The sequence below is a fragment of the Siphateles boraxobius genome, unplaced genomic scaffold (assembly GCF_051911475.1).
Source record: "Siphateles boraxobius isolate OS27281-9 unplaced genomic scaffold, OSU_SipBor_1 9, whole genome shotgun sequence".
In the NCBI taxonomy this organism is placed as follows: domain Eukaryota; kingdom Metazoa; phylum Chordata; class Actinopteri; order Cypriniformes; family Leuciscidae; genus Siphateles; species Siphateles boraxobius.
Genome location: NW_027509219.1, coordinates 264,119 through 283,047, shown reverse-complemented (window position 1 = coordinate 283,047; position 18,929 = coordinate 264,119). Strand labels below are relative to the sequence as shown.

General features: G+C 35.0%; 2 protein-coding genes across 2 annotated transcripts in view; one reads left to right on the top strand and one right to left on the bottom strand.

The window, feature by feature from the left end:
• phyhip (phytanoyl-CoA 2-hydroxylase interacting protein) overlaps window positions 1-18,929 on the top strand; it is a 277,032-nt gene that overhangs the window by 208,432 nt on the left and 49,671 nt on the right. The window lies entirely within an intron of this gene.
• polr3d (polymerase (RNA) III (DNA directed) polypeptide D) lies at window positions 3,639-16,966 on the bottom strand. Its single transcript, XM_077223711.1, has 9 exons — window positions 16,796-16,966; window positions 13,001-13,157; window positions 11,681-11,724; window positions 11,447-11,601; window positions 9,644-9,765; window positions 8,361-8,493; window positions 6,516-6,766; window positions 6,274-6,426; window positions 3,639-4,016 (listed from the first exon to the last, which is right to left on the bottom strand). Exons 2-9 carry the CDS (start codon window positions 13,151-13,153, stop codon window positions 3,900-3,902), a joined length of 1,128 nt encoding a protein of 375 aa, XP_077079826.1. The 5' UTR covers window positions 13,154-13,157; window positions 16,796-16,966; the 3' UTR covers window positions 3,639-3,899.

The following is an 18,929-nucleotide window of genomic DNA, read 5'->3' as shown; positions in this document are numbered from 1 at the left end:
CTGAAGTTGGGTTGGAAGTTATGTATACTATATGGGAGAGAATGCTAAACCATAATGAGCGTTTTCGTAATATATTGCCTATTCTGCATCTCAACTCACGCATAAGCTTGCCACAAAAAAAACGGCAAAAGTAATGATTATGCATTAAACATTTGAATTGTTTATTAATAACTAGTGTTTTCTGTAAGTGTCAACTGCAAAGATAAATTTGATGATGCTGACTCGCCATGTTCGCAGTAGTGAACGCGCCTATAGAGAGAAATGCACACTTCATACGAATTAACCTATACATAAGCACAGAGCAGCCCATTTCTGCTCGGTTTTAATTATTTTGTTTAAAAGTACACATTTCAAGCTTTCTATAGATATACTTATCATGTATGTGAGGCAAGTAACTTATACGCTGAGTTTCGTTGATTAATAAGACGCGCTCCAGTTCACGCGCCCGCGGCTCCGTGTCCTGTATATCTACTATTTGTGCTTCTTATTTATTATTCCAGGCAATTTGTTGATAAAACATTGATAAAAATGAAGATACAATTTATACTAAACGAAATTCACTTTAAAGAAAGGCTTTCTACAAAACAAAACTTGATAAGTGGTCAAAATCATGTCTGAGCCATTCCAAATGTTTTCCGATATATTGGGCATCTTATGATCAAATCGGACTCATCTTATGCGGTTCCCTTTTCATATAATCAACATTGATGAAATAATAAAAAAAAAACATTATATTGTGAAACTTAAATATAAAACGTATGTTTAGTTGTTTTTTGTTTAACTTATATTTAAGCGTCACACTTCTCCGCTTTGCTCACGTGCTCTGGTGTGTAGCCTATAGCCTTTACATGCATGTGTGCGTGACGTGATGAAGGGGTGCGATTCTCGAATATTAATTGCATAATACCCAGCGATCTTCGAATATTATTTTTGCTTGAAATGCCCATCCCTACTGGTAACGTATTACACCTTTTTCGTTGGATGCTTCAGTTTTAGCGTAGCTAACCAAACACGTCTACTCTCTGGTATTGAATGTAGCTGATACGAACCGGACATAGGCATTCTCTCCTTTTTATCTTATGCTCAAAGCAAAAGTTGTTTTATCTTCTTTGAATTTTTAAAACAACCAACAACAGCACATGTAGAGCCTGAATTCATTCTCTCACTGCTAATACAGTACGAACCGGAAGTAGGCAACCGGAGTCGTCGTCATGGTGGCGCCCATTGTTTAGAGCAGAATAAGGTGGATACTTACAAGAGACAGCAAATACAATTGTAATGGTCTAATGAATTAAATTAATTTAAAAAAAACTTTTAACCATTGTTGTGGTTTGCATGCTGAATGTTGAAGTCTGTGTGTGACTCAAGCAAATTTGCAAGATATTGTCACAAATATAGAGGGATTATATCTACCCAATTAAAAGTTTATGCCATAAGTGTTAGCAATAAAATGTTAAAAGATCATTATTAAACATGTAATATAGTTATGTTATACATCATTAACACATTCATTAAGAGCATGGAAATAATAATACATGGATAAAGTGACCCGGGATTTGACCCAGGTTCGTTTGATTTTGGTTCATACACAGCGAAAGTGATTTTGCGGAATCAAAGAGTGCGTTCACACGCAACCCGTAAAAATCCCGTAAAGACACGCGACATCGGTGTGACATGTAATAACTCAGCAGCGTCTATAGTTTGCTTATGAGCTGCGATTTCTCTCTGGAGAAACCACGCTTGTGCATTTTTTTCTCTGATTCGATCATAAACTAGCGCATTACCTACCATTTCACTAGCCTGCTTTCACTTCACTTCCGCGTCATCATAACGTCACGGCATTGATTATGGCTTTTGTTCACACGGCGCACGTTCCGGGACTGATCCAGGTTATGTTACTAGGTACCCAACCCGGCATCGATCCCGGGTCGTGTTTGCGCTCACACAGAAGGCGTTTTGGCAATTTCCTGGGATCAACGCGCTGTGTGAAAGGGGCTTAAGAAGAAAGATGACTGCAGAAGTGGAAGAAATGAGTGAAAAGTCTAGAAGTGCCCCGCATCAAAAACCATTTGCCCTGCCTGCTTTTTTTTTTTTTTTTGCTTTGGCAAAATGTTACTCAAACCAGTCAAGTAATGTTTTCTAGGGTTTTCTGCGTAATGAAGGCATAGCATGCAAACAGTAGACTACAGATTCAAAAATTTTTTTAAGTAAGTTCAACAAATTATTTGAGATTAAGTAAAGTTAACTACATTTTTTTTTAGTAAGAACAATGTTAGATTTTACAGTTTATTTGGACAAGGCAATCCACTCGTTGACGATCACACGTTGATCTGGTTGGGTAGTTTGTGACGTAAGAAACACCAGCGATTTCAAACCGTGTTTTTGAAACTATCTTGCAGTTTTAAGGAGAAAATACTGTTGATTTACAAATTTAAACATAGCGTGTCTTCAAGCATATTAAAAACACCTCACAGACACATAAACATCATTAAAAACTTGATTTTCACCACAGGGGACTTTAATATCTGTCTAATTGTAGTGCATTTTACCATAGTGTGCCAAATTGCAACAAACAGCACTGTGTGCTCCAAAGACCTCAACAGTTGATAGCTAAACAATAACCACTCCTAATGTCACAGAAATACAGTCATGAAGCAATACCAGTTCTAAATCCAAACAGTGATGACTGTAAACAGGGCCTAAAATTAACACGCGCCAAGCACCAAATGCCTGTAAAAATCGGTGTAGGCGAGTAAGAAACTTAGTCAATTTCCAGCTGGCAGGTAACATGTTTATGAATTCTAACAATGCGATGAACGTGAACAACGCTGAGGACAGTTGACAGGCATCAGTTTAAGCTTGCCAATTGAAATATCAGTATGAAAAGATGCCAAATGGAACTCAATTCATTACTTGCAAATTCATTCATTTACCCAGAAAGCTCCATCTCAGACAGTGCATGAATACTAAATTGAGCTCTCTTTCACGTCTACTTGTGCTTGAACAGACAAAATCATAGCGTTTAGCCTAGTAAACTGTCAGTTACATCTTAAATGAACGTAAACGGTTGAGAAAGAAAACGCATCTGTATCAGTATGTATAAGTATATTGGATCTGTGCATTTGGTGTTAAAGTGACAGCAGCCTAATATACCTGCTGCGGTCTGCATTTTTAATGTTAATCAAACACTCACTGCTCTTGACTGAATAACTTTTGTAACTTTGTTTTTTACTTATACAGTGACTATGTAGTGTTCTTTTACATTTGATTAGCCTACTGTATTCGATTTCTGTACTTGAAAATGTTACATTTTCACCGGTATCTACAATTTTGGTGTCACAACTGCCTGTTGTTTCATAGCTGGTAAAAAATATTTATGGCTGGTACATTTTCTTCCGCTGAAAATTAGTTTTAGGCCCTGACTGCGAATATTACTTTTGAGGAATTGTGTTGTAAAATGTATACAAATTATGATAACTTATGATCACAAAATAACATCCTCTTCCTAAGAAAACAATATATATATATATCTACTACATGTAGTCAAAGTTTAACATATTTGAAAAGTGCCAATCTGGCAATTTCCACCATTAGGGGGCTGATTCAATACATTTAACAAAAGAAAAAGAAAAGAGGTATTTCTGGCACTTTTTTTATTAACTTAAAGTTTCAAACTCAAACCCACATTTTTATAAATGTATTAGTTATTTTAAGCCACAATATTTACATGTGTAATAGTGTCTCACTCCTGAATGACAATTTATAAATTCTTCTAAATAAATTTCCTTGCACATATAAATAATTTTCGTTCATTCACTCGGAGATCTCCATCAGTGACAGTACATGGGAATATTTCAGCACAAAGGGATATACAGCATTCGATTCCCAGCAGTCGTTCCTCAAGCCCGGTTTTCCAGAAGAGCCTGAAAGTCCGGTGAACAAACCAACTTGTGTTTAATGTGTCCCAGCACAGACATGTCTCCCCTTCTGCCCTCGGTATTTACTGAGACCAGTTCCTACAAAAACACAGAGACAATAATAAAAATAGACAGAAACAGAAAAACATGTAATCGGACAGATTAAGAAGCTAGATAGTGTAAAGATTGTGTGTACAGATTCAGACTCAAAGCTACATTGGCCATATTATATAGTGTCGGTGTCACCAATTTCATTACATTGTTTGGCATTTGAACAAATAAATAGCCTCAGATAAATGTGAAAACGCAGCTTTTGCATTGTAGTTTGGACTGAAAACATTTGTAATATTTGAGGTATTTGCAAACAATGACGCATATTGTACCCATTGATATCCATGTTTATACCGGTACTGTTTACTTTCACATTTTTGTTAAAGATAAATGCAGGAATGTCATATGAAGATTATACGAAGTAACAAAGATGAAAGAAACATTTACTCAATTTACTCACTGAATCATTTTCAAATGTATCCAGATTAATATAGACGTAGACGCAGCCTTTAAATAAACTGTGTGCAGTCACATTTTTCTGTTGTTCGCTGAATTTTCGATGGCAAAACCCAGTTATTTCAATAGGAACCCACGCTATCAGGAATTTCGCGATTGTGAAAGATTTCCCCACGCGGTTTTCGCTAGTTAGTCATAGGGATTTGCGTTGACCAACAGAAAGCTGCTTGGTTTTAAAGAGACTTCTGTGTGAGCTGAGCTTCATACATCACTACACTGTTGAAAGTTGAAAATTTTGATAACATTTCTTTAATGTGACCATGCCTTATCAGGCATTTTACAATTATTAGCTATGGTTATATCCACCTTTTTAATGCAAATTTTAGGATATCGCATAAAATAAAATAAAACACTGGATGGAAACTACAAATGCAAATAAATTAATAATATACAGTAAATAATGTTTTATTTATAAAGTGACTTTCCTAAACTCAAGGTTACTGTACAGAGAAACAAAGACTGAATAATTGACTACTAAAAATGTGCATAAATGCGCTCAATTGAGGCGGATTATTTTTTATCTGATAAGACGACATGCGCATAAACTATGATGGAAAGCAAATAAATCCCTCGATGCCCAACGAAAAGCTCATGTGACTTTTCCTCAACAAAGGATGTGATTGGATAACTGGACTAATCGCAGCAACTTCCATTTTTATCACAGAAATTTTGCTCCAATTTCCCATGAAGTGACGATTTTGTTCTCTTAAACACATGGGATGGAAACGCTGCTTCATCCACAAATGTTTTATGCGATATTCCAATTTTGTGCTCGAGTTAAATTCACACCTTTGATTGAAACAGCTATTAGGGTTGCTCATTAGGGTTAACTTTCCTGACCGTCAACCGCCGCTCGTTATCCATGTATTAACTGTTAACTGATAAGATTATAATATTGAATTGGCATTAAATAAAAACAAAATTGACGAGTGTCTGTGACCCGTTAAAAATACCCCCCAAAAAATTCACGGGTTTATATTAACGTGCAAACAGCAGCATACAGAACAACAGAACCTGGATTCACATCACAATTTCACTCACCTGCAGCATTTCTGACAGTGACAACAAAGTAAAACATAAAATAGGCCTACACTAAATATATTTTTTTAACTTAAATAATTCACAAATTAAGAGGACTAAAAGAAAAAACTGAATCCGTTTGAAGCTTTGAAAAACTGGCAATTTGTTAAACTGGCTGTTTGTTTTCAGTCAGACTAAGTTTTTGTCGTCAAGTAAAAATAGCAGGCCTACCTCAATCCACACCTTGTCTAGTTTTTATTTTAAAAAAAGTAACATGTCTACATGATGTGGGGTTAGTCTGGGTCTCCGATGGCACAGATATCCCAAGTACACAGAGATAATGTGGATGTATCGTGGATGTTTGGTTCGCCAGTGATATTGCATTGTACTTGCACTACTGCTGTATTTTAATACCGTGTAGCATATTTTGCAAGTAACTTCGTCGCTCTTTTTGTCGAAATGGTCCCACACAGTACTACTTTTCACTTGCTTCATTTTGCTTGCTCAGCGAAATATGTCTGTAGGCACGTGTGGTTGCACGTGTAGACGCCCCCGTGAGTTTACAAATAGGCTATATAGTATTTTTTTAATAGTATTTATTTAACCATTCAGCAATCAAAAAAAACAAAAAAACTTTTAAACCGTTTAACTGGTAGTATTAATCAGTTAAAATGTTTACTTTCGGTTAACGGTTAAGCGGTCAATATGAGCATCCCTAATAGCTATTGAAAAGCGTCGAGGACATACTGTTGTTCTGAGTGTGACTGACCTGCAGGAAGGCACATGGGGTTCCCAAGGCCACATCCAGGGTCACGTTACCCAGAATAAGCTGCACTTTCCCAGACTTCCTTACGAGCATCTTTCCCACCAAACCCTCCTGTAGATCCTTCAAACAACAGCTGTTCTCCTCTTGAGACGACTCCTGACACACAAACACACAAGAGAACAAAAACACATGAGCATATGCAAACACTGACATGGCCATGTGACCTAAACCTAGCTAGTGGCAACCTGTGTCTCGGTCTTCTGCAACATGGTCTGTCCATCACTTGACTGAACCTCTGTTTTAGTGGGCCGGACATCGATGGTGGGCGGCTGGCCTGGCAGCGAATCAGGGAGCTGCATGAAGAGAAGCTCCTCCTCTTTGCAGTGATTCCACACCTCCAGTAAATCAGGCAGCAAATCAGGTTCGGGCAAGGGTGGCAGTCTGAACATTGGCTCCGCCTTCTTTGCTTCAGGGATATCCAGTGGCTCCTGCTTGACTGAAGGAAGACGAGGCGGGATGGGTGACAGAGAGAGTTGTTTCACTCTTCAATTCTGTGTAATGAATGCTCAATAAAACATACTTGTACTTCGTTACTGTACTTAATTACATTTTTCAAGTATCTGTACTTTATTGGAGTATTTTTGATTTTGGGAAACTTTTACTCCACTGCATTCCATAAAAACATGCCGTTCCTCATTATTTTGACCTGAAAAAATCGTCACGCGCTCCGAGACACGATAGCGATGTCCAAATCATGAACGAGACGATTCTTTTCAATTAACCTGTTAAATCAGTTCACAAAATTGCACTGAATGATTCATTCGTGAATTGGACCAATCCGATTTCCTCATAGGCTGTGTTTGAAATCACCCCATACGCTCATTCACTACATTAGTCCACTTGAAGGAGTGAATGAAAACGAGTGAGTGAATTCGGAAGGGCTGCCGCTTTTCCATAGTTTGTGCTGTTTAATAATCATTTGAAACTTCACAAACTGGCAGCTCCAGTAGTAATGAATAGATTTATCTTGAACTCAGTCATGTATAAACCTTAATTAAACAGTTTAATAATTTAAAAGGAATTTATACCTGTATGAAATGGTTTGGAAAATGAATGTATGGATGTTTGAGCTGCAGCGCCATCTTGAGGTCAGACGCGGAAAATCATTCAGAAAGATTATTTAAGGGTATGGGGCGATTTCGGATATATCCCTAGACTTTCCTAGTTTATGTGTCTATGTGGTGTTTTTAATATGCTTTAAGACAAACCATGTGTAAATTCATAAGTCGACAGCATTGCTGAGTATTTTCTCCTTAAAACTGCAGTGAACCAAAGACAGTCTCAAAAACACGGTTTGAAATCGCTGGTGTTTCTGACGTCACAAACTACCTTGTAACCAATCAGATCAACGTGTGATCGTCAACGAGTGGATCTCTGAGCTGAGGGAGTGAGTGGAGGCGGGGCTCATTTGCATACTCACAGAACCACGCATACTAAATGGGGCAAGGGTGTCGAGTTACATTCAAGCTATTTTAAGGCATGAAGACTTTTTTCAATGAAAAAACTTTTAAATATGTAATTTTGGTGATCAAAGATGACTTTTAAGGGATAAAATTATTAACTACAGGGGGACTTTAACACATTGTGATTACTTAATTGCATAATCCTCCTTATTGACTAGTGCTGGCCACTTGAAAATTCATAATAATTCATAATGATGTCAGATTGAGCTGTAACCTATTTAAGCTCTATCTATGTATAGTACATTATATTCTCCATGTATTTTGAGCTGTATGATGAAGCATATAAAATTGCTAAATAAATAAACATTCATCAATCAGTACTTTTTACTTTAGTGAATTTGTGGCGACATTTCACAGGCAAAAAAGTCTATTAATAGTGACTTTTGTGTAAGTTGAGCTTCGTACATCGCTACACTTTCAACCCAAGCAACTTGTATTGGTCAATGCCACAAACACGCGTGACCAAATCTGCGCCGGGAACTTTTTAACCCTCATGTGAAACTCTGGAAAGTGTGGATTCCTGACTGACTTCAAATCTGCACACACAGATAACAGCGTCGCTCCTACCCTTGACTTCAGCTCCAGGATCTGAAGAGCTGTCCTCACTGAACTCCTGCTTGAAGACCCACCCGGAGACCGCCAGCGGGAGCTGCACAGGACAGCTCTCTCTTCCACCGCGCAGGTGAGGGTCGTCCACAAACTACGGCACACACACAACAAACACTTGGCATAAGGTTCTCAGTTAAGACATTGGCAATATTTGCATTTGACAGAATCACATAAAAACATGGCTTAGAGCATATTTCACTTCAAAATCAAAATACAAAAAAAGGTGATTTAAATAAATAAATGTGTTGTATAAAGAAAATGAAGCCTATATTTACATAGATTTTTTGCATTATGAAAATTCGCCTGAATAGCTGCCATAATTGTAATGCATCAGTTTATTTTACATTTGATTTATATTTTTGTTAGTGCCATTTTCAGTGCTGATTTTAATTTTATTTTATTTTATCTAAATCATCTATGAAAAGAAGTACAAGACATGTAATACTATAATTATGTATAATATTTTACGATGTAACAGCATCATTGTATTGAAGTAATAAAAGTAAAGCTCTGTTGTGCAGCACATTGTTTGACAAAAAAAGTTTGTTTAAATTCATAAGATTAAAAGATTAATTAAATTCATGTTTTATGTCTTCATTTGATTGATATGAAAAATTGAAACACACAACACTGTATTTCTGGAAAAAATTAATAAATATTTTTTATGAATTCAATTAATTAGACATGCTTTTTGGTTATTTTAACCATTAAAATGCAATTCAAAAAAACAGAAGTTGGTTGGCCAAAAAATAAAATGGAATTTGAGGGGAAAAATAAAACTTTTAATAAATTGTTGTTGTTAAACTGAATAAGTTTCATGATTTCAATTATAGACATGCGTTTTGATTACTAAAATTTAATTTAACCATTAAAATGGAGTCGGAAAAAAAAATTTAATCGGAAAAAAAACGGAATCCAGAACCATTAAAACTGAAATCAAACGTATTCATAGGGCCCTATTCTTACTACTCATAATCATACTATATAGAACATGCTTTTTTAACGTTCACAAAGTAAATTCAAATTCAAGATGTAGTGCCTTCTCTGACAGTATGTGAATACAGATGAAAAATATGATTAATTATCATAAAATTAATGTCTGAATGAAAAAGTTCTCATTGGTCCTAAAATAAGCTCTATTTTCTTCATGTAAACAGAATTTGATTTTGGGCTGTAATATGAGTCTGCACAGGTTTGATTAGTTAGTTAATAAGTTTCTATTTTAGTTTCTGAAAACATACATTGTCCTTCTCCAGTTTGCGCAGGATTTCTTTCGTCTCCTCTTCGGTCTCTTTCTCCTTTTTGATGTTGATGATGGGCGAAGGGCCAGTGTTCGCCGTTTCTCTGGCGTCATCGTATAAACCTGATCAAATATAGAAGAAAAAAAGACGGAGATGAGACAAAAAGACAAGAAAATACGAATTATATTTAACATTAAACTAAATCAATGGTAAACAATTGTAAACACCCTAGATATTAACCCAAATATTCTGATTACTGACTGATTTTTCAATTAATAAATTCACTAATTCTTCCACATTCTTGAATATTCGGCTACTGGAGTCAAATGTATCATATAACTGCATTAGCATTTAGCATTATTTTAGAGATTTCACTCTCAAAGAATAATTTCTGTCCAATTAAATATTTGATCATGAATTTTTCTTTTTTCTTATTTTATATTCACTTTCATAACCTTCAAGCCTGGAAAGCATTATAAAATTTCCTAATGATTCCAGGTTTTCCATAAACATTAAAACTCTGGCTCAAAGCCTTTGTACATATACAATACCGTTCAAAAACTTTTTTTAGGAAATTAAAACTTATATTCAGCAAGGATTAAATTGCTCCAAAATGACAGCAACGACATTTAAAAATGTTACAAAATATTATTTTTTGGAATAAATGCTGTTATTTTGAACTTTCTAATCATGCTGAAAAAAGTATCACGCTTTAACTTTTGGGTCAGTGAGTTTTTTTGAATGGACAGTAAAAACTTTTGAACTTTGTAATCATCAAATAATCCTGAGGAAAACTGTATCACGGTTTCCACAGAAATATGAAGCAGCACAACTGTTTTAAACATTGATAATAATCAGAAACATTTCTTGAGCATCAAATCATCATATTATACTGATTTCTGAAGGATCATGTGACACTGAAGACTGGAGTAATGATGCTGAAAATTCAGCTTTGATCACAGGAATAAATTACATTTTACTATATATTCATGCAGAAAACAGTTCTATATTATATATAGTTCTATATTACTATACAGTTCTATATTACAGTTCTATAATATTTCCCAATATTACTGTTTTGACTATTTTTGATCAAATAAATGAAGCCGTGGTGAGCAGAAAATTTTTCTTTTTCTTTTAAATGGTAGAACAGGTGTACATAAATGTATGAATACTCGTAAGTATTATAATTCCCTAGTGTCACAGATATTTGAATTGAAATGATTTTACGACTGTTTAAAGAGATTTAAAGAGAGCTTTAAAGAGATTCAGTCTGACTGATATCATACTCCGGCTCAAATCGCAGTACCTGTCCTATCACTCAAAAAAAAAAAAAAAAAAGCTGTTGAACCAACTTAATTAAATTAAGTAAAACTTTTCCACGAAATTGAATTACATTTTTCCAACAAAATCTAATTAGTTTGAAATGATTTGTTGTAATCTTGCTGTATGAATACTAACATTAACAAACAACATCTTTCCATTTACTGAAAAACACATAAAATAACACTTTAATCCCTAAATTTACCCTCCTAATGCAATCCCCTGCAAAGCATCCTGGGAACTACAGATCCACTGCCCAGTTAGTTGTCAACAGAAATGATTCATGTAGTTTTCACACAAATTAAGTAAATTTCAGTTTTAAATATATTAGGTTGATTGAACACAACTAAATTAAGTTGTGACAAAATAATAAACAATTATGTTACGTGTGCTTATTTTAATTAATTTAACAAGAGGCAAACTTTTTTTTTGTTGTTGAGTTTAACGTTTTCTCAAACATCTCTCGAAGACCGACTTTACCTTTCCTCTTGGCCATCATCTCAGCGGGACCCTGCTCAAAGATGGAGTGAGACTGTATGACCTCGGGACGACCCCGTCCCCTCCCTCGCCCGTCCCGCTGCCGGCCTCGCTCAACATCCTTCTTATCCCGTCTCTTTCCTTCATCAGCTTTTAATCTGTGGCACAGCATCACTTGTAAGTAACAGTGACGCACTCATTATGTCATTACTGGGTATAAAAGAGTCCGTCACTTACTCCTCTTTTGATTTTCGACCGATAATATTGGGGGTGAAGGTTTTCTGCGGGACAAATGACAACACACTTGAAATTGAATCTGAAATGTTTAGTAGTAAGTGACTAACAGGGGTTGAAAGTAACTTTTTTGGCTACTAAATTTCTACAAACTTCTACTGGCCAAAAAAAGAAATAGATATTAATCAGATTAACAACATCACAGCTTATATTTATATTGTAAAATTTAGATTTTACACAATTTCTAATTCAAACAAAATCCTGTCATTCATCTCCTCCCTTTCCTCTTTCATCCTCATCATTTTTACCAGAAATGTGTTTTAGGTGGACAGATCAATACAGTACAAAGAACATCAAAAAAATTAATCTTTTCTGCTAACCAAATGCTTTTTAATCTTCGCTATTGCTTCCATGCAAATGAACAAGAGTGACGTTATTTGTTGCGTAGTGACGTGTGTGTTCACGTAAGACAGATATGAGCAGATCCTGTGCAATACGCTGTTTTCAATGTATCATGGTGACTCATGAGTTGAGTATTTGCGCTAAATCTGTGTATATTTGGTAAATATAGCAAAGTGAATAAACATAATAAGTAATACACCAAATTGGCTGGTGATTTGACAGCGTTACCGGTGTGGTGAAGTGTCGTGTCCCGGCTTACGACCCAAGCAATCCGATTGGTTCAAAGCATGTTTTATAGGGAATCCCTTTGGTGCCTAGTCACAAATCAGACAAAATCACTTTATTATAGAAGACGTTTGAACGACGTTATATTGAGTCATTAATGTCTTTTAAGTTTTATGTTTCATATACAAGTATATAACCGAAGCTATAGATTGTGAATTTAAAAATTTCTCGTTCTTAGTGTTTTTTAGTTATATATATTATAAAATTTGGATTTCATACATTAATTTACATAGTACATAGTAGCATAGTAACTTAATTTAGTTGTGCTATGCTAGTAGCAAGGACATAGTAGCATAGCATGCAGCTATCCGGCGATGAGCGTGCTATCTGAGCTTTACCTGAGCTTATACTGCCTTACCGTATTCACAGTAATTCGTAATGAAATTAAAATTATGTCATTATTTTTATCGTAATAATCAACGCAATATGTTGTACAAATTTTGTTATTAAAAGAACCATGTAGTTATAGCGAGAACAGATTTAGATCAGGCATACTACTGGCATGCTAATGGGGTCCTAAGCTGGGACTCATCACTTCACCACACCGGCCACAGTTGATTTTTACCCGGATTTAGCAGGTTGGCGGGTGTTAATTTCAAACTCTGGTGACTAGCATGTTCAGCTATGAATGGTAACCTTTTTGACGCCTCCTAACGTGAGGTCTCTGGAGCGCATTGTGGGAAGGCGTCCCGGAGTGATGGAGGCGGGGAGCCGGCGGCCCATCGGCAACCCTCTGGCTCCGCCCACCTGAGGGGTCCTCGGGGGCCCTGCGGGGTCAGAGCCCTCCATCTCACTGACACAAGAACAGGAGATGTTACCATCACTGCAAACTTCAATGTCAAATAAATGCCACATGCTCTTTACACCATACCCTCATGTCACGATTCGATATGTCACAATACTGAACTCACGATACAATATTATTGCGATACTCCAAGACACATGATAAAAGGTTAACAAAAAAATGCACTGTTGATTAAAATGCAAAATTTGATATAACATTGTGGGTGTAAATGAATAGGCCTGGACTTGTATGGAAGTAAAATAATGCCAAATGTTTTTTAAACAAAAAGGATGAATTTTACTACTTGAAAAAAATATGCATTGCATTAACCCTGCTTGTATTTTAATGCATTGTATTTTTATGGGCTGAAATTTAGCATGGTTGAATATTTAAGCTGTGAATATTTAAATTCAAAACACTTCAATAATCCATATTCACCTTTCATATTTCACTTCCAAAATATAAAAACTGATTAAAAATACAACCTATAATATTCAACAGGCGGTTTTCGGTCCATTTTAGTTCGCTTCCACAAATTCAGTGGTTCAAATTCGACAGTAAAGTCAACGTTGACATCCAGGAACTGCAGGAAAAGCAGTAGATTACCGAGCATAATCTCCATCTGCTGTTAGTCGATCTCACCAGCAGGGGGTGCAAGCATGTGTTGTTGACGAAGACCAGAGCAACAGTTAGAGCAAGCCATTCATTCATAAAAACAATTGGGCATGCATCACGTTTTTTGTGATGATTATCTGGGTAAGTAGCCTTAATATGCTGAAAAGATGATGAAGGCACAAAAGCTGCTTATGTTTCAAAATACAATGCATTAAAATACAAGCAGGATTATTAATGCAATGCATTTTTTTCCAAGTACTACAATTCAACATGCTTTTTGTTTCAAAAACATTTGGCACTATTTTACTTCCATAGACTTGGTGCTGGAAACCCAACACACAGGACAATAGAGACACCAGAATAAACATATTCTCAGAATTTTTTCAAACTAATATTCTTGCACTCTGTCACTGATTAGATATATTAAAACTAATACTTTTTACTGGTAACATAAGAGATTTGGCATTATTAGGTCCCACAAATATTCCCCCATTGCATTATTACACATTATATTACAACATTATATATAGTAGTTTAATGTAGTATTGACACTAAAACTCAGAAAGTTTGAATTTTTCCCCTCACACAGAAATTTCATTTTGGGTGAACTATACACAATATTGTCACTATCCACGATACAAATTGTTGCATTTTTATATTGCAACATATTGCGACACGATATATCGTTACATCCAAGCATATACAAAACAGCTTTATAACATCTACAAGCTGCATCCAAAATCGCACACTTCCCTACTAAATAGTAGGTGAAAAACAGTATGTGACAAAAGAAGTATGTCTGAATTCACAGTAGGTAGGTGAAAAGCAACCGGATGATGACCTACTACTCCCGGTGAGATCCTGAAGTGTGCATATGATGGATACATTGCCTGAAACTCGAAATCACATAATCTCTTGACTAGGTACTTTTCTTGAATAAGTAATTACTTCACGACCACTAAAAAAAAGCATTTTCTGGTATGAATTAGCTAGTGCTGGGAAACGATTAATCGCATCCAAAATAAAAGTTTGTTTACATAATATGTGTGTATTTACTGTGTATAATTTTTTAAATATAAATACACATACATATATATATAAAATATTTACATTTATATATAATATAAATTATGTATAAATACAGTATATACATGCAAATATTTCTTAAATGGTTCAATGACGTGACGCCTAAATTTTCTGTCCGATTGCATGTGTTCAGGTAAAAACGGGTTTAAATGCATAAAAAGATATTGCATATTTGTAGTTCCTCCCAATGTATGTACTCACTTTAACCTTTCAAAAAACGTAGTTAATTGTAACTTTTTTTGATATTTTAAGTGTCAAAATATCATGTGGTGCGACCGTCCGGCCCTAAAAAACGTCTTTGAAATTACTCTAAATTTATTTAAAAAAATTACTTTCTGCACTCTTTGGCATGATTTCCAATGTGAAAAAAAATGTGATCATTATTTACAAAAACTTAAAAGAAATGCAAATACTTTGTTTCTAAACACTTTAACTACTAAGAACTTATAAAAAAAATGTTAAGCATGCTAAGGAAATTAATTCATTTTAAGATAAATCACGGTCACACCACATGACATTTTTTAAGGCTATGGCCAATTCATCTAGATGAGGAAACACTTAAATCACTTAAATTAAAATTTTTATATGAATGTATGTGTACGCAACATCCTTAATGTTTGAACAATTGAAACAGGTATTATTTGTGTATTTTAAAATTGGCCTGTTGAAAATCCTTATACGTCATTGAGCCAAATATAAAGATGCATAGGTGTATATTTATATTATATTTAAAAAAAATTATACACACATATATTATGTAAACAAAAACTTGAGTAAAATCGCGATTAATCGATGCCCAGCACTAGTATGAATAGGGTGTGAATGTAATAATTCTGGATGACGTCATTCAAAAATACTCTCCCGTGGGATTGTAAAGTATCCATCATATGCACACTTCAGAATCTCGAAGGCGTAGTAGATCGTTAGGGGACTTTTTGCCTGCTCTTTTATGAGCACTGAGATTTCAGACACTTCTTTTGTCACATACTGTTTTTCACCTACTACAAAGTAGGCAAGTATGCGATTTCAGATGTCCCTTACTATCCCATGAGGCAACGGGAGAGGATTTATTAATGGAAGTGAAGCGACGCAACTGATGCTCAAAAGAAAAGATAAAATATATAGGTAAATCAAGGAAAGAATAGGTTATTTATAATAGAATAATGTTAGGGCGTTCGAAATTAAATAGCACACTTAAAATAATAGGAAAGCATCCAAATCTGTTATGTGAACAATGTCATGTTAAAGAAACAATAGCTCATGCGATTCTCGAATGTATCAAGTATGAAAAAGAAAGGAACAATAATATAGAAGAAATGAAGAAAATGGAATTTAAGAATTGGTAGGTCACGTGATAATGACAACATTGCGAATCGAACACGTCCAGATTAAATTAATATTGAACATAGGCCTACTTGTTTAGCGGTCCTGAAGTAATTACATTCAAAATAAGTATACCTACTCAAGAGAGTATGCTATTTCGGACGCAGCCACACACACATACATGTGTTTTTAATATGTATAAATTAATATATTTAAATATTACAATTTCTAAATAATTAAAATAAATCTCATTAAGTTTCATTACATGCTTCTGATAACCCTTACAGTCTTAATGAGAATTACGTGTTGTAAAAGTTTTAGTGTTGGTGTTATTATACTGGAATTCTCATAACAATTCCCATTATGAATATTTAGGATTGATCCCAGACTCTCACAGAAATTCTGTAAAAAATTTTGAAGAACCGCTGTTAAGGATTTAGGAATAAAATCATTAGGAAAAAATTACAACGCTGACATGCCACGATACTCTGAATATACAGTCGCATATATATTTATAGATCTTAAATATAGGCTACATTTAGAGCAACCCGGTACTTTCTCTCTTGCAGACACATGGCGAGACAAACACACAGTCAGATCCAGGACAGTGACGCTACACTTACCAGTGCGCTCACACTAGTGCAGAGACTCTTCAAACACGGCCGCACTCCAAAAATATCACAAATATAGCGAAATAACAGGCAAAATCGAGATTTTAGTTATAACGATGGTGAAATGTAGTGCAAGTTTGTTTAAGGCGGAGTTACACGTGCAATGACACTTTGACCTGTGTGACGGAATGATGTGATTGGTGAACGTCAACTCTGCAAACCTTAGCGCAGAATATTTAACCTCTTAACTGCATACATAGAGTGTTTATATCTATGAACTGCATATACATCAGAATGCACTATCCAGATTTAAATGGTTGTAATTCTTACATTCTTAAATCCAGACCTAAATTTGGTCTCTTTAAAGAAGACACTCAGATTATTGCTGAAGTAAAAGCACTTCAACAGAACGCTGCAGCTTGGATTCTGAGCAGAACCAGAAAATATGAACACATCACACCAGTCCTCAGGTCTTTACACTGGCTGCCAGTTACATTTAGGATTGATTTTAAAGTATTATTACTGGTATATAAATCATTCAATGGCCTAGGACCTCAATACATTGCAGATATACTCACTGAATATAAACCCAACAGATCACTCAGATCATTAGGATCACATCGGCTAGAAATACCAAGGGTTCACTCTAAGCATGGCGAGTCTGCTTTTAGCTACTATGCCAGCCGCAGCTGGAACCAGCTTCCAGAAGAGATCAGATGTGCTCCTACAGTAGTCACATTCAAATCCAGACTCAAAACACATCTGTTTAGCTGTGCATTTACTGAATGAGCACTCTGCCACTGTTCGTCCGACTGTTTGAACTGTATTTTATTTTATTTTTTAATTATTCTGTATTTTATCTTTTATTCTAAACTGTTTTAATTATTCTGATTTCTTTTGATTATTTTAATTTCTTCTATGTAAAGCACTTTGAATTACCATTGTGTATGAAATGTGCTATATAAATAAACTTGCCTTACCTTGCCTTGCCTTCAAAAAATGAAAGTGCTATAGAAGTTTAAGTTTACTGTAAAGCAATTTGTGTTTTATACAAAATATATATTTTACAAAATAATTTTTATTCTAAAATTGTTATCAAATTAAATTCATATTTCTGAACAAGTTGTTTTCCAAATTTGAAGTTGATATCACACACAAAAAAATAAGATTTTGTTTAGGCGTAATACCAATATACCCAGTTAAAAGTTTTTAAGCTTTTAAAGGATATCTAATTTATGATGATTACTACAATATGTGACAGGGGAAAAAAGGCAACAAAACAAAGAGTGCTAAGCATCACGCTAGCGGGACATTGTCAGTCAAAGGCGTAACACGACTCCCGGTTAAATTTTATAGTAAAAGTAGTAGTACTTCAGTAGCAACCTCGACTTTCTCTTGATAGACATTTGTTAATCACAAATCACATAAATATCCTTTCCAATCTGCCTTTCTGCTGTTATCTCGGGACGCTAGTCCCGATGTAAATAGCGTTCGTCAGCTCCAGTTTGTATCCAGCCTCTCACGGAGACTTCAGATGCCCCAACGCCTGTGAAGAGACGACTCGACGCCTGTGAAGAGACGACTCAAAGCCGGCGATATGTTATGCCATAAATTAATACATGATTAACTGACTGTATTTTTCTATGTACATTTCCGAAATGCACTTTCTGTAAAGCTGCTTTGAGACAATGTGTATTGTGAAAAGCGCTATACAAATAAATTTGAATTGAATTGAATATTGGATATATATCTGGATTGGGCTGATTTTTAAAGCAAAAAATATAACCTATATATTACAACAAATAAATTAAGCTTTATCCGTATATTATTATAATATATAAAACATCATATTAAGGATAATTGTGTTTTAAGATAATATAAACCTTTTGAAACCTCCTAATCTGCCACCACAAATATGTAATTTGTTTTTGTATAAAATCTCTATAATTAGCCCTACAGAAAATTCCTTATTCAAAAGTTGCAATGGTCAGAAAACAAACCCACTTTTGGTTTGTTGTTGCTAAAAGATTAACATTATTACATGAATATGAGAACTGATAAATGTTTTGATCTGTGTTTTGTTTGATAACCTTACTATTCAATGCGTGTTCATTGAATAAATTGAATTGAATAGAAAATATGTATG

Bases quoted from the DNA above. Each gene is read 5' to 3' on its own strand.
- polr3d (XM_077223711.1), bottom strand. From the start codon at position 13,153: ATGGAGGGCTCTGACCCCGCAGGGCCCCCGAGGACCCCTCAGGTGGGC. The intron at 9,766-11,446 runs GTAAAGTCGGTC...ATATTTGATCAG, and splicing joins GATGATGGCCAAGAGGAAAG to GTTTATACGATGACGCCAGA. The intron at 8,494-9,643 runs GTATGTTTTCAG...TGTGTGCCGTAG, and splicing joins GCAAACTGGAGAAGGACAAT to TTTGTGGACGACCCTCACCT.